The sequence below is a fragment of the Canis aureus genome, chromosome 18 (assembly GCF_053574225.1).
Source record: "Canis aureus isolate CA01 chromosome 18, VMU_Caureus_v.1.0, whole genome shotgun sequence".
In the NCBI taxonomy this organism is placed as follows: domain Eukaryota; kingdom Metazoa; phylum Chordata; class Mammalia; order Carnivora; family Canidae; genus Canis; species Canis aureus.
In genome coordinates this window covers 25,495,966-25,512,100 of record NC_135628.1, presented here as the reverse complement: position 1 = coordinate 25,512,100, position 16,135 = coordinate 25,495,966, and the positions used below count along the sequence as shown (strand labels likewise).

Below are 16,135 nucleotides of genomic sequence, written 5' to 3'. Positions count from 1 at the left end.
CACTTAGTATTCGATGTAGTTGCTCATTTTTGACTCAACTGTTAAAGGAATTTTTTTTCTAATTATAGATTGACATTTATGAAGCTCTGTATGTTCAGATGAGCAAGTTTGATGACTTCAGAGTATTTGATAGTTGGTTCAAGGTGGACATGAAGCCTTTCAAAGTGAGCTTGCTGAACATTATTAAGAAATGGAGCTGGATGTTTCAGGAGCATCTTTTGAGATTTGTCATAGACAGGTAGTCTTCTATGCTTCATTGTTTGAAATTACAACTTATAACACCAGACTGCTTTCTAAAGTTGAGACATAAATTTTAAGTACATTAAAAACTGCCAGTTTCTTAACAGAGATAATGAGTAATGTTTAAGTAGAATCTTATTTTCATTATTTCCCTATCAGAAGTCTTATACTTCTAAAGGTTTTAATGAGCTTAATTTGGGTTTGTCTGTGTTCATGTATGTATATGTGTGTATGTATATCTGCAATATGTATTTAATAGTCTGAACGAGCTACAAGAATTTATAAAGGAGACAGATGCTGGACTTCAGAAAGATTTAAGTGAGGGTGATCACGATGGCTTAGTTGATATCATGGGGCATCTTCTGGCAGTAAGAAGCCGACAGAGAACTACAGATGAACTCTTTGAGCCACTAAAACAGACCATCATACTCTTGGAAAACTATGGCCAGAAGATGCCTGAGCAAGTCTACATTCAGTTGGAGGTAAGTGTAGTCGTAAAAGACCCCTAATTAACATAAGTTGGCACCTCCTTTAGCCTAGTTCTTTACATGCCCTCTCTTAGGACATCCTATGACACCCTGTACTGTAGATAACTGTAGGCACTTGACAGGTTAGGAATTGGAAACTTAAAGAGATTTAATACATCTTTCAAGGTCACACGAATCACTGATCCAGCCAGCATGAATCTAGGTGTGTTTCATGCCAACATACTCCATCTGACCGCTGTGCTCACTGCCTTTGTGTTAGGAGGTAGTTAGCCAATAGCCTCTGAGCTGCTCCTTGGAGTTCCACTTAACTCCACTTTCAGACATGAAACATATCCCTAGTCTTTGGAAGGGTCCTAGTCTTTGGAAACCTATCATGGACATTTTAATAAAAAATAAAGCCCAATTTGGATGGAGAAATCACTGTTTTCTAAATAAGAGTACTGTGTCGTTCTTCTGTTGCTATGCTCTGGAAAGACTTGGTGGCTGCTCTGTGCTCAGTGACGATCAAAGTCTTTTTAGTTATAACTGAAACCATGAATCAGATTCTCATAGTCGAGCTTCTATTCCCATGCCTATGTGGAAGATCTATAGATATTTGCATTACTCACTAGCTTCCAGAATGGGCTGACACTTAACCTTGCAAATGTGAGTAGTGGACCCATTAACTTTAGAAAACTTGTGATCGGAGCCTGGGACTCGAATTTGTTTTCAAGGACCAGATGAGTCCACTCCATCAGCTTGCCTCAGAGCATGCTTCCTGTTCCGTGAAATCTCTCTCCAGATCCTTCACTTTTAGAATTTGTATGGTCTCCAGTTTCCCACTTGTTTGTTGAGGTCAGATTCACAGTTCGCATACCATACAAGTAATCATTTCAGAGTGCCTAGCATTTAGTACGTACGTAATGTCGTGTAACTGCCACCTCTGATCTCAGAACATTTTTATCACTTGGAAGAGAACCTCTGCACTCATTAGCCACCCTTCCCCATTACTCTTCCCTACCGCCCTGCCACCAGTCCTTGGCTGCTGCCAGTCTTTGCCTGTTTCTGTGGGTTTACTTATTCTAGAAACTTCGTGTAAATGGAATTGTACAATAGCAGGTATTTTGTGTCTGGCTTCTAACACTTGGCAAAATATTGTTGAGGTTCAATGACATTGAGGCATGTGAATGCTGTATTCTTCCTTGTGTCTCAACACCAGTACATTGTATTTACATCTACCACAACTCGTTAAGCTTTTCATCTGTTGTTGGACTTGGGGACATTTGGGTTGTTTCCATCTTTTGGCAATTGTGAATAATGCTGCTATGAGCATGGGTGCGCAAGTATTTATTTGAGTACTTCTTTTCCTTCCTTCCTTCCTTCCTTCCTTCCTTCCTTCCTTCCTTCCTTCCTTCCTTCCTTTCTTTTTCCCTTGGTACCTATTTTCAATTTCTTTTTGTAACACAGGAGTGAAATTGCTGGGTCCTAGGGTGATTCCAAGTTTAACTTTCTGAGAAAACGTCAGACTTCTCACAGCAGCTACTGCCTTTTCTAGCTCTTGTTTTGTTTGTGAGGATTAATGCAACAGTGTATTTACAGTTGCTCTCTTTTGACTATAGAAACTATAAAGAATTAATACAGATGCATTACTAAATTCTATTTAACTATAAAGCTGTCCTTAAACTGAAATCTACTTAGACATGGAGATGAAATGTGTAATAATAGGTACATAACAAGAGTGAGAGATGAAATAGTGTGAGGCACACAGCAAATATTTGTTTTTAGAAAGCTTTGGGTATTCTTTGAGCTGGATCTTGGACCTTAAAATAGAGAAACCAGTTATGACACAGGCCTTCAATATGGGGGATTTTAGCTATGGCTTCTAGAATTTGTATTATAAGAGTTAGGCTCATTGCAGTTCATGAATTATTGAAAATGTTTGGCTTTTTAATATTTTGAAAGTGGGCCACCTTCTAGCTACACGTGTGCCTCTGTCAGTAAGAGGCTGCTCAAGAGAAAAAAATAAAATTTGTAGACAATACAAATGGCACGTGGAGGATAGCAGTGCCCCAATTTTATTTTAATTAAACTGGCTTGTGATAGTTACTGTTTGTTTCTTCTTCACAGTCATTAGCAGTTATAACATTTCCCAAATACTTGCCAATGCTTTGGTCTGTGGCTGTGTCCTCACTCACTCACGTATCTACAGTACTGTCTGAGGCAGGATTAAACGTTAATGTATAGATTTTATCAAGTCCTTTCCTTGTTAAGAAGCCTTCACTGACTGCCTTTAGCCTCTGAATATTGTCCAGTTGCCATTGGGGCTCCATTCTATCCAACCTGCGCTGGTAGTCTTACCTTACAGGATCTCAAGGGATCTTGCCCAAATTTCTGCCTGCTGCAACCCAGTCATTACACTCAGTCACAGAATCAGTGCTACCTCTTTGTGGGGATCGTATCATTGAGACTTTGGAGATTATCTGATCTTTTGGTTTTCAAGGAAAATCTCTTTATCAAGTAGAATCTTACTTGGAATCCCTAAATATGAAGCAGGTAATAGCAGGTCTACTGTAACCGGTAAGGGCTTAAGGTGTTTGAGCCCAGGGATGTGACCTTTGTACCCATTACTCCTGAAGGGACTCCAAATGATACTTGGGTTCCATGGGATCAATTGGAAATGCAAAGTGAGACCGTACAGATGAAGGTACAGAGTTTTGATGAGAAGGGTGGAAGGAGGAGATGAAGGACAAAGACATTTAAAGCCCAGGTCTCTTGTTCCCTGGTCTGTTTTGATAATTCCTGTAGGGAATGTTGCCTTCAGAGCATTTTCTTTCCATAACCCGTAAGCCTCCTGCTGGAAGTTAACACATTCTGTCCCATGGAATATTTCCTGGGTGCTTCCCATTTACTCTGACAGATTACAAAGGAATTTAAGTTGGAAGAATGTATTTTATCTTTCTAGTACCCATCCCCCACATGGTTATAGTTGACACTTAGCATGGTGTACTCTTCATAATTGGCAGCTACTCAGTCATTCATCAAATATTTATTGAGGCTTACAAAATAGTCTTTAGAACCTTTGTTTTTGCACTTGAGCTACACAAGTAGAGTCCCCTCACTATGAGTGGTTTTGTATGACACAACAATTTCAGTGTCCTAGGAGATCACCCAGAGAAACAATGCTTTGTTAGTCTGGGCACAAGGAATGCTTTTCAACAGCATTTATGCACAACGGCTCTTCAAAGAAAATAATTTGCTCTTGTCCTATTTGCATTGTAGTCAGGGAGTGCAGAGTTGAGTTGCTACCTGAACTATTTATTGCTGCTTTTGTTCTACATCAAGTAGGAATTAACCTTCCCTTCCCTTGGCCTCTCTCTGCTTTAGAAATCCTGGTTAGAGTGAACCTAATCTAAATGCTCAAACTCTCCATCAAGACAAAGTAACACGGAGCTGTGGAAGCCAGAGAACAGTGAAGGATGAGATAGATTAACGTTTTCCTCTGTGCCCCACCAGATTCAAAGCGTCTTTCTTCACTTGCTAAGTTGCTAAACCCCATTCCATTTCCACCTGATAGCAGGGTAAAGTGCTTTCTAGAGCACTTTAATTTTATTCCCTTAACAATAAAAAATTTTGGAAATTGGTGTGTATTTGGAAAAGATATTCTGTATTCTGAGCTAATTACAACAGAGGACAGACAACTCTGGTTTATGCTTGGAAGACAGGAATCAGTGGTGTCCAGGGGTCAGCCTGGCTTGCAGCCTTTTAGCTGCTTGTATCTTTCTGGGGATAAACTCCTCCTCTGCTAGAAGAATGTGAAGATGCCATGGGTTAATGTATAGAGGTTGGAGTAATGGAAATCTTGTGGAGTTGATTTGATTTGGGTGCTAAAGTAATTTCCTGTTTGCACCTTTGTTTTTGTAGGAATTACCTGAAAGATGGGAAACTACCAAAAAGATTGCAGTAACTGTCAGACATGCAGTCTCACCTCTCCAAAATGCAGAAGTCACCCTCCTAAGGAAAAAATGTATTTCATTTGATGTAAGCTAGCTACCATGTTTTGTGGGTATTATGTTCGTTTTCCTTTTGTTTTAAAGAAAGATATTTTTTTTATGAGGGTAATTGAAGCTATTTCTTAAATTTACCTTTAGTTTTTTCTGCCCTCATCAGCAGAAGCAGGCCGAGTTCAGAGAGAGATTCAGACTCTATGCTCCTCTTGGTTTTAATGCAAAAAACCCCTACACGGTGCTTGATAAGGTAATGCTGATCTCAACTTTTTTTTTGCTACAATATCTTGTAGAAAGTCAAATTAGATGCTAAGGTACTGAGATATTTTGCCTTATTTTGGCAGTCAGTTATAGCAGTTGAGAATTAACTATTAAAAACTGGATTATGAACTGCTCACCCCAATAGTATTTTAAATTGCATCTCCCCAAACCACCGTTGTTATCAAAGTGATCATGCTGGTGAAAGTAACAAGTACTATTTTTTAAGCACTTACTATGTAACTGTGTCAAGAACTATAAGCCTATTGCTGTATGTTATTTCTTCTGGTTTTTACAAAGCCGCCCTGTGATATAGCGGCTCTTCTCTTTTTTTCAGATAAAGCATAATGTATGTGTTTTTAAGTAATTTTGGAGATTACACAGTGACAGATTAGTTTTAAAATTCTAGCTGTCCAATTTTTTTTAATCAGGATTTTTAAGCTCTATTATTGTTTGCCATGTGATACTTTGCTAGTGACTTTTAGCCATAGTAAAGAAAGCCCATAACTTCCTCTTAACTGTGGATACAAATATTATGCCTGGTTTCTAATGAACTGCTTTATTATAGTTGACTATAAAGGTGAATATAATGGGCAAATAACCCAAAATGGTGAGTAGTCGTTCACACAAGACTTGAAAAAAATGTTTTAAAAGTTCATTAGAAAAATAACACTTGTGTTTCTTGAGGAATTCTTAAACCAACAGCCAAAATGAGCAATTATGGTGAAGTTTATATTCAGGAGCCATGAGTCTTTCTGAGATCTTCATGGAGGTTGCCATCCTGCTTTTACTTCATACTAGAGATGGTCTTTACTCCTCTAGACTGGGATAAAACTTAGAGCAGACATAGCTTCATTCAGAACATGAAGACATAGCTTGTACCTCTCTGTCCAAATTCTGGGTTGAATTGCATTTAACTGCTTTACACCCCTTTCAGAAAACACCATTCTGTAGCAGAAGATCTTCTCTTGCACTTGGCTGTAGAAAACTGGTTAATGTATTCGTTGTGGGTTAGAATATGCTAATGGAGTTGTGGAGTTTTTAAAGATTCTCTCTAAATTGCAGGTGGTCTGAACAGATTGTGGAAAGGGAGACATTTTTACTTGACTAACCAATGTGCTGTATGTAAACATTTACTATAGTTATTTATTGAATGCTACCATTTGCATGCTGTAATATAATGGCATGTAGCTAAATATTTAAAAGTCAGGGATATTTATCTTTGTACCTACAGAATGTGTCAAGGGATGTTTTGAATATAGTAGTGCTGGGTTACCTTTATTTTGAAGTCGTGTGTGTGTGTGCATGCACGTCTAATACTCATCTAAGTGCATTCATCTGGAGGCATGTATGTGCTTGCTCTGGCTAGTATGATAGGTCCTAGAACTCAAGGCATGTCACTCCACAAGGCAGAAACCTTTGACCCTCCAGAGTCAAAGGGAATAGTATGGTGAATCTCTCCTTTATAAATGATTCCTCAGTAAACTTAAATTAAGTGCTTTTGTTTCTTGTAGCCAAATATACAAGAAACACTTGAATTAACATAACTAGGTGTATATATTTAGGAATGATTTAGTATATAAGTAATCAGAAAAAATGGTGACTAGAAGTGCTGCTGACTTTGGGGAGCATGATAGTCTATAGACACTTTGAAAATCCTTTTGTAAGACAGGGGCCAAAACATGTTCACAAATGTGCAACTTGAAGTGTATTGCTGAGCTCCCTGGAAAATGAGAGGAAGCTCTTAAAGGGCAGGTTAAAAAATGGAGTAATTGAATCTACAGTGGAAAGCAGAGGCAAACATAGAAGCCTTCACTGCTGTGGGGGCAAATGAAACATTTATACCAGGGGACATGAAGATGCTTGGGAGTGTGAGTACTGCTTACCCAGGGAGCCTAAATGACCATCAGAAGGACAGTACATTAATTGGGGTTGATTACATGTAATATTCATGCAAGGTAGTACTTACACAGTTAGTGGAAATTAATTAAGTTTATACAGCCTCATGAATATGTAAAGTACACCTCAAAAATAAAATGTCTTAATGTAGTGTATAAAATTATTCACGTAAACTTCAAAAACAAAGTTTAACATTTTAGCATTTAGCAGTGCATACATATGTAGTAAAAAATTAAAGGGAAATATTGAGTAAAAAATTAGGTGGTTAAATCTGTAGTGGGAAGGTGGGAAATTAAAGTGAGGAGGCTATTAAAAGTTACTGATAACCTGGTCCTAAGCTGGATGGTGTGTACACACACCTGCTCCCTTGGATGTGTATAGAACTTTTCATAATAAAGAATTGATAAAACTAAGAGAATTGCAGTTTTAGTTTATAAAGGCATAACTTAAAAAAAACGAAGCCCGTAACTTGTATAATGAAAGAGGATGAAAGTGCAAATACTCTTCTTGACATAGTAGGAGATTAGGAGAGTTGACAACTGACGAAGCACAAAAGGAGTAAGTATGAATACTTAAATTTTTAAAAAATCAGAACAACTAAAGTAATATAATACTTGGGTATTGGGAGGAGGATGGGAAAATACAGAAAGTGGAAAAATGATCAAGTCGGTTTTTTTGCAAAGCAGTAACCTAGTGTAATGTCTCCACTTGATAAATGAAGGAGAAGCTTGCGCACAGAATTGAGAGTTAGAGATATGGTGCCCTGAAGACCTGGAGAGAGAACCAGCTACTTCTGCATGGCAGGCTCCTCCATACTTCTTTAACTTTTACCATGTGAATACACTACTATGTTAATAAAAACTAAGATTAAGAGTTGGATTATCAAGAAAGAAAAGAATGACCCCACTTACCTTTGGCATAACACACACACTGTCCTACAAAGATGGGGTGGTAGATGAGCCTCGGGAAAGATCGTCATACAGTGAAATTTCTCCTGTTGCACTGTTTTTAGCTCCAGTATTTTATTTCATGAATTCTCTTCAGTACATTTTATACTATTGAAAATCTCTGAGATATTTTTTAAATCCGAAACTACTATTGCTACTATTACTACTTCTTTTTTTTATTTAAAGAAGTGGTTGCTTCTTAAGTGGAAGCTCTAGAGGCTCCCCGTTTTTTCCCCAGCCAAGCCCCCAGCTGTACAATGAAAATCAAGAAAAAAGACTGTTTTTGTAGAAATCTGATGCAAGAGCAAATTTTGCTGAAATATGTATGAAGCATTATTGGTGACATGATTGTGTTTACGACTAGTCTGCTCTCACTAGTAGGCTCATCAAAAACCTACATTTTATTTTATTTATTTTATTTATTTTAAAACCTACATTTTATCAATAATAATTACACTGCTCATTTTTAAAAATTTTTGCTTTAAAATAAAGGTTGTAAATGTTGACATAACCAGAGGTGTACAGAACCACGTGGCTTCTCTTTCTCTGGCAATTCATTGGATGTTAAAGGTGTTCGTGTGCATGTGCGTGTGTTTTCTCCTTAGGCAAATCAAGAGCTTGAGTTACTGGAAGAAGAAATGTTACAGGTGCAAGAATCTACCCATCTTTTTGAAGTGGCTCTTCCAGAGTACAAACAAATGAAGCAGTGTCGCAAAGAAATAAAATTGCTAAAGGAACTCTGGGATGTCATTACTTATGTTACAGTAAGATACTGCCTGTTTTTTTTTTTTTAATTTTATTTGGTATAAAAAGGCAATTTTTAGCATCTATATCATTCTCTTAGGGTTTTATCATATCTTAAAATATGTGGGCATTATATTCCCTACCCCCCTGCCCCCTAAATTAAACTCTGTAGATATCTATTAAAGATTCTTCTCTGAATTATCAGTTGCTTTCCTTTTGGATCTGAATGGAACTGTGTAGTGAGTTCAGATTCTTTTCAGGGATTATGTAGGATACGAGTGAAATTAATATATAAATGTATACTACATGTGTATGTACCTGTGCATGCAAATTTATGTATACACTCCCACATCATGTATGTGCATATATAATGGAGCTGACTGAAGTTAATTTGTATGCTGTTAATTAAGTCACAAACTTAAGTGAAAAATAAGTTCTGGGGAACCAGGTACATTGCAACATGTATTACACATAGTTACTTTGAAGTTAATTGAAAGCCTTATAGAAATGTATTAAGGAACAGAATAGAGTCAAAAAGTTACTGAGCATTTTGTTGATAATGGATGAAGATCGCCTTATAGAAGCTCATTTTATGTTACATATAAACTTTAAAAATCTGGTATTTTATGGCAATACGCTTATCAGTTCAGAGTCCTCAGGATTAAATGATAATGATGGTATGTAAATGGAATTTGTCACTGCTTCTAGAAATTAATATATCATAATGTTTTCACCTTAAGTTTGACATGTCCTGACAACTTTTTTGTTTTGCTGATAGGGAAGTTTTGACAAGTGCAGTTAATATTTAAATAATTGGCTTTTCACTGGATGATGGAATCACTGTGTATCATCAGTTTATATATTTTGCTGTGGAGACTTGCTTTCACCAAATGTTGTTGACACTTTTATCTGCTTGTGCGTTTCCAGAGAAGCATTGATAATTGGACTAAAACCCAGTGGAGACAGATTAATGTGGAACAGATGGATGTAGAACTCAGAAGGTTTGCCAAGGCAAGTTTCATAACTGTCGATTCAACCATTTCTCTTTCTCAGCCCCACCTCCTCCCATCTTGCCTAACCCAGTATCTGGTATGTTAGGCTATGTGTCCATATTTACTTCAAATAGGATGATAGGAGACAGCATTTTTTTTTTTTTTTAAACCCTGAGCCAGTTGCTTTCTAATCAAGCCTGCCTTTTTGTGAATGAGTGGATGAAAGTATATTAGGGCAAATGAATTTATTAGTAGTGTCTATCATCTTGAACTTTCTTTGGCTCTGTAGAATGGAGAATATTAAGATTAAAAGTACCAGGGTTGAGAAGTTAGGTTTATAAGAGCTTTTGAATTCTTTCCGTGGCAACCATTATTTTGTATTAAAAGATATCTTTTGATTCTGGAATTTGGGGCAATTAATTGAAGTATGCCACTTGTGAAGAAATACGGAATACTGTGATTTTTCTTTTAAGATTTTATTTATTTATTCATGGGAGGCAGAGGCAGAGACATAGGCAGAGGGAGAAGCAGGTTCCCTGTGGGTAGCCCGATGTGGGACTCAATCCCAGGACCCTGGGATCACAACCTGAGCTGAAGGCAGACACTCAACCACTGAGCCACCCAAGTGTCCCTGATCTGTGTTCTTATTCTCTGTTCTGATACCCCAACATGGCTCAGTATATACGGAATAGAGCTGAAGGTCATGCTTTGATATTTAGTCCCCATAGCCATATATGCTCTAAAGAGCATAGAACCTCTTTGCGTAAAGCCAAAATGCACAGAAGTGAAAGGCAGCTAAAAAGTGGCAAGGCCTTTTACCTTTTTCTCAGAACATCTTTGCTTTAACTCAGTCCTGTGCACAGCTTCTATTAAGTCTTCCCATTTCCCCCCATTTTATCCTTAATATCTAACTAAAGACCCTAACTAAAATGGCCTGTGATTCTTTTGGATGTCAGGGGGTCACTATATTTCATTATTGTGCCTGTCCCTGTATCACTCTTCTATAGTTTATCTCACTTCAGGGGGACACTTAAACCCCCACTCTTGGCTGGAGCTTTTTTTTTTTTTTTTTTAAACTAGTGGCACTGTTCTCCTTGTGCTGAATTAGCATTTCATTATGGGTTTTCTCATTTATAATTTTTGATGTTTCATGGGCCAGGAAGAGAGCCAAGTCAAAGGGCCCTATTTGACACATCTGAAAATCATGAAATATTTAAGTTCCAAGGAACACACACTCAATGGTAATCGATATTTCAAGGCTATCGTTTAAACAGGTCTCTAGAGGAAGATCTTAGTAATCCAGGTAACAGTTTCCATTTCCTGTTTATTTATATTCCCAGAGGAAACGCTCTTCTTTGTAAACATCCTGGAAATTCAGAGGTTAACTTCCCTACGTTGAGTGTCCCTGGGGTTTCCTCATGAGACACCCGGTCAGAGCCTGTGAATAAAAAAGCCGTGTATCCAAGCGGCTTGTACACAGAGGACTTGTAATGTACAAATGAGTGGATCTTTTTCTGTTTCTCTGGCTTTTGCCCTTAACCAAGGGGCTTAAATGCTTCCACTCTTTCATAATCCAGGGAAAGGTATATTTATTCTTTCATAGAACACAAATTATCAAATGTACTAATATACCTGGGGGTCTGTTGTTTTTTTACTTTAGGAATTCTGGTCACTAGACAAGGAAGTCCGTGTGTGGGATGCTTATGCAGGCCTGGAAAGCGCGGTGAAGGACATGGCGGCTTCCCTGAGGGCTGTCATGGAGTTACAGAGCCCTGCTCTCAGAGACAGGCATTGGCACCAGCTGATGAAGGCCACTGGGGTCAGTTTCCTGGGTCTTGTTAATTGAATATTTTTGTGTCTGTGAAGTATTATTCCTTGGTTTACGTTATTCATCTGGGATGAGGTGGGATTTGTGAAAAGACTTCCAGTCAGATGGTGGATGTCAGGCTCCTCAAGATAGAACCAATACTGACCGTGCAGAGATCCTCCTTCAGCTCCTGTTGTGGACTAAATGTCCCCTCCCCTGCCCCAATTAATATATTGAAGCCTAAATTTCCAGTGTGGTGGCATTTGAAGGTGGGGCTTTGGGGAGATAATTGGGTCAGGAGAGTAGAGCTGTTGTGAATGGATTAGTGCCTTTAGAACTGGATGGAAAGACCAGAAATTTCTACCCTCTACCATTTGAGGGTACAGCAGGAAGACAGACATCCATAAACCAAGAGGGCCTTCACCAGGAAGCCATCCATGCTGGAACCCTGGTGTCAGACTTCCAGCCTCTAAAACAGTGAGCTCGTGAATAAATGTTTATTGTTTAAACCACCCAATTTATAGTATTCTCTTATAGCAGCTGAACTTAAGACGCCCTCCTTTTACTGACTATGTAACTTCTTTTTTTTTGTTTTTTTTTTCCTGACTATGCAACTTCAAACAAGACACTTCCCTATTTTGAGTTTTGTTTTTTATTAATAAAATGAGAGGATGCTGTGTGCTCTCGTACATCAGAAGACTCTCCTTTTTTTTTAAAAAGATTTTATTTATTTATTCATAATAGACACACACACACACACACACACAGAGCCAGAGGCACAGGCAGAGGGAGAAGCAGGCTCCATGCAAGGAGCCCGATGTGGGACTTGATCCTGGGACTCCAGGATCAGGCCCTGGGCCCAAGGCAGGCGCTAAACCGCTGAGCAACCCAGGGATCCCCTCAGAAGACTCTCCTAAGGATCAAGTGAGATAATGTAAGGGCCTTGTATACAGCACAACATGGCTACAAAGAGCCTTGGGTATTGTGGAAGGAACCAGAGGGTATAAAAGAGAATTTAGGGGAAGAGAGAATTCTGAAATTGTGACTTCTCCGCAGCCCCCTCTCCCTGCCCCTGGTGCATCTAATAATGGTGTCTTTTTTGATGGTCTTTTGATTTTATTGGAAAGTATGAAATTATCCTGTGTTCATGCCTCTTAAGGTTATATTTTCTTGCCTTTCTACATCTTATTTGAGAGCAGATAGACCAACTTTTTACTTTATTTTTCAGAGAAGGTGATCTTTAGGAGTTTAAAATACTAACAGTCAGCCTGAGGTGTACATTTTCTCCTAGGCAACATTGTGAAGAAAGGCTCTCAGGACTTGAAGACAGAGTTAGTAGAGTAGGGAAGCTGAGGAAGGGGACAGCCTGGTGAAGGGGGATGGCTGAGGCTTTATTGGTCCAACCCTACCACTTAACATTTTGGATTTAACATCTGGATTTTGGGCAAGTTACCTGCTCTCCAGACTCCACTTGCCCCTTTTATGAAATAGAACTAATCCTGTTATGCTTCCCATGCAGATGTAGTTAGCACATTGGAAATGAGATTATATAGTAAGTGTTCAGTAAATGGTCCCTGAAGCTAATATTATTATGCTTTCCATAGTCTTTCAGACTTTGGGTATTTAGATTGATACATTCATTCTGAAAACCTTTATTGAATCTTTTAATATATGATAAACCGCGTATCCCCCTTCTCCTTTTCCTGCAATGAGATTGCTCTTCACAGTATCAGGCCTCTGTACAGGCTAGAAAAAGGCACCTCCTCGCAGGCCTTCCTGGGGTGTCAGGGCAGCAGCTAGACTCAGCCTCCAGTTGTTAGCTGGCTGGGTGCGTGTCTGCGTTTCTGCGCACAAACTGCACAAATAATCAAGGGAGCCCTGTTAGATATTCTTGCTTATTCTTTTTTTTGGAGACAGACCTGGGTCCATGACCTGTCACCCTTGGAGTGAGATCAGAAGTAATGTAGATAGAGGGTGACTGACTCATCTGGTTTGCTCAGGACTTTGCAGGTTTTAGCCCTAAAAGTCCTACATCCCAGGAAACCCCTGGTCCTGGGCAAACAGGAATGCTTAGTCACCCTATGCAGAGAGGCAGAAGGTGACAAGCAATGTCACAGGTTGGGGAGAGTCAGAAAGGGCTATGGCTCTCAAGAGGCAGGCATTGGTTAGCAGCAACCACAGGAAAGGAACGGGCTTCCCTGCACCCATGTAGCAGGGTTGGGTCTTCATGTGTGAGGGGTGTGACTGAGTTTGAGCACTTAGGAAGACTAGAGAGCTTCTTAGCAAATACTGGGGTTGTAGGAAGGGGGTGGCGACAGTCAACAAGATGAGGAAATGTGAATTATTTTGTCACATGGTAAATATGAGTAATGACGCTATGAGTAAAAATATTTTTTGCCAAGGAACGAAGATTAAATTAGTGAGAAAATTAAGTTAAATCACGGAAGCAACTGGGAATTATGTCCGGTGAATAGAGTACTTGAGGAAGAAAAGACAAATGAGCTACTCCCTGATTCCTGGGATTTCAACCAAATTAAAATAAATGAACACTGTGATTCTCTTTAAAAATGGGTTTTGTGGGCACAGAGATAAGAAATGAGCTGACAAGGGAAGGCTAGGAAACAAAAGAAAGTAGTGGAGTGTGAACATGGCCTGAACCTTGGCCCTAGCTTCTGGTGGCTGATGCCTCAGTAACTATGAGCTTTTTAGCTTTTGTCTTTAATGGTCCCCACCTTCCAGAACTAGAGGTGTGCTCAGCAGCCCACTTGAATATATTTAGCAGTGATTCATTCTTCTGGCCATTAGGCACAAGAACCATTAATACATGTGTAATGTAAATTCTGCCCTTTTCTCTTCCTAATTAGGTCAGATTTTCAATCAATGAAGCCACAACTTTGGCAGATCTGTTAGCATTGCGGTTACACCAAGTGGAAGATGATGTCCGGAGCATTGTGGACCAAGCAGTGAAGGAACTGGGAACCGAAAAGGTGGGGTCTTTGGGCTGTTCCTCTTTACACTGAACTCATTCTGTGCAGTAGCCCCTAAGACTCAGAAGTTCCCCTGCCATTGGCATGTGGACACCTGAGTCCCATTTTCTTCTCTGCTGCTAGGGTGTGTGTGTGACTTGGGCAGGAAACTGAATCCTTCTAAGCCACAGTACAGGTGTAAAATAGGAGGATTGGCCCAGGTGATAAGGGTGGTGGTGGTGGTGGTGATAATGATAGCAGAAAACACATGTCATTTATTTTGTTGCAAGCACTGCTCTAAGTGCTTTAAATTATTTAATCCTGAAGTTGGTAATACTCTTACCCTGTTTTACAGATGAGGAAACTGAGGTACACTGGGGTAACTGACTTACCCAGGTGCACATTCAGACACTCCAAGCACTGCCTGTCTCCTGCTGGCTATTGTGTACATAATTTCAACCTGTAGATAACTTTTTTTTTTTTTTTTTTTTTGTAGATAACTTTTGAAGTCCCTTTCTGCTCTAGCATCCTGTTTCAGAGAAGGATATAAAACTCAGGTCCAACAGAAATTTGATAAGAGGGTTTGTTTTTGTGAGATGGAATTCATTCTCTGAATCTCATCACCATGAATTATAGGAAAAAAATGAGGCTGCTAATATTGGATAGCATTTTTTTTAGAATTATAAAAGTTTTTTTTTTTTTTAAATTTCAGATGCATAGACGTTCATCATAAATTAAACTTCCATTCACATAACTTAATACTGTTTACATCTAGGCCATTACTGAAATCAGTCAGACCTGGGCAACCATGGAGTTCTCTTACGAAGTTCACTATCGGACGGGCATTCCATTACTGAAATCTGATGAACAACTTTTTGAGACTCTAGAGCACAACCAAGTAAGATGAGTGTTTTTATTACAGATTTTTTCTTTTGAATGACAATTTTAGACTTTTTCCAAGTTCCAGTACTCAATATTTTTTCATTCACTGGGTCTCTCCTTGTCCCGGACTTGGCATGGCACCATTTAGGATCAAAAGACATAAACACTTACTTTCAAGGAATTTGGACTTGAGCAGGGAGACCGAGATTAGGGCTCCAAGGGTCTAAATGAGAGAGAGACTTTGTATTGAGGAGGGTGAAAAACTCTGGGAGAGCTTTGTAAGTTGGACTGGTAGTCAGTAAAGAATGGCAATCAGAGAAGGGTGTTAGAGACAGTGAGGACAACAGTGGTTGTCAGGGGCTGGGGAGCAGGGAAATGTGGAGATGTCGGCCGCAGGATACACATTTTCAGGTATAAGATGAGCAAGTCCTGTGGATCTAAATTATGTCGTTGTGACTATAGTTACCAATACTTTATTGTCTACTTGAAACTTGTTGGGAGAATAGATCATAATACTATGGTTATTCTATGAGGAATGGAGATGTTAAGGAACCTCATTGTAGTTACCATTTTACAATATATATGTGTATCAAAGTATCACCTGGTACACTTTAAACTTCATGTCTGTAATAGCTTAATAAAATTGGTGGTGGGGGAGAAGAGTCAAATGTATTAAATACTTAGAGGTGAAAGGGAATGAGAAGAGGCCTTTCTACTCAGCAATTTTCTGAGATTTCAACCTCAGAGGATGGTGACAAGTGCTCATCAGACTGCTCAGCATCAATGCTTGGTAGTCAAGCAACATGAGAGGAAAAGTGGGCAGCTGAGGGCTTAGGAAGTTGCAGAGAAATTGGTTTTGTTTTTTCAGTATTGGGGAAAAATATTTATAACCTTGCAATGATTAATATGCAGGGACCCCAAGGAGAGAA

At 39.0% G+C, this 16,135-nt stretch overlaps 1 protein-coding gene across 1 annotated transcript in view; it reads left to right on the top strand.

The window, feature by feature from the left end:
• The window catches only part of DNAH11 (dynein axonemal heavy chain 11), a 324,061-nt gene that overhangs the window by 51,368 nt on the left and 256,558 nt on the right, over positions 1 to 16,135 (top strand). Inside the window, 9 exon segments of the mRNA XM_077856567.1 lie at positions 69 to 238; positions 500 to 722; positions 4,629 to 4,745; positions 4,875 to 4,961; positions 8,421 to 8,579; positions 9,487 to 9,570; positions 11,212 to 11,370; positions 14,223 to 14,345; positions 15,100 to 15,222. Coding sequence (XP_077712693.1) covers positions 69 to 238; positions 500 to 722; positions 4,629 to 4,745; positions 4,875 to 4,961; positions 8,421 to 8,579; positions 9,487 to 9,570; positions 11,212 to 11,370; positions 14,223 to 14,345; positions 15,100 to 15,222 — 1,245 coding nt within the window.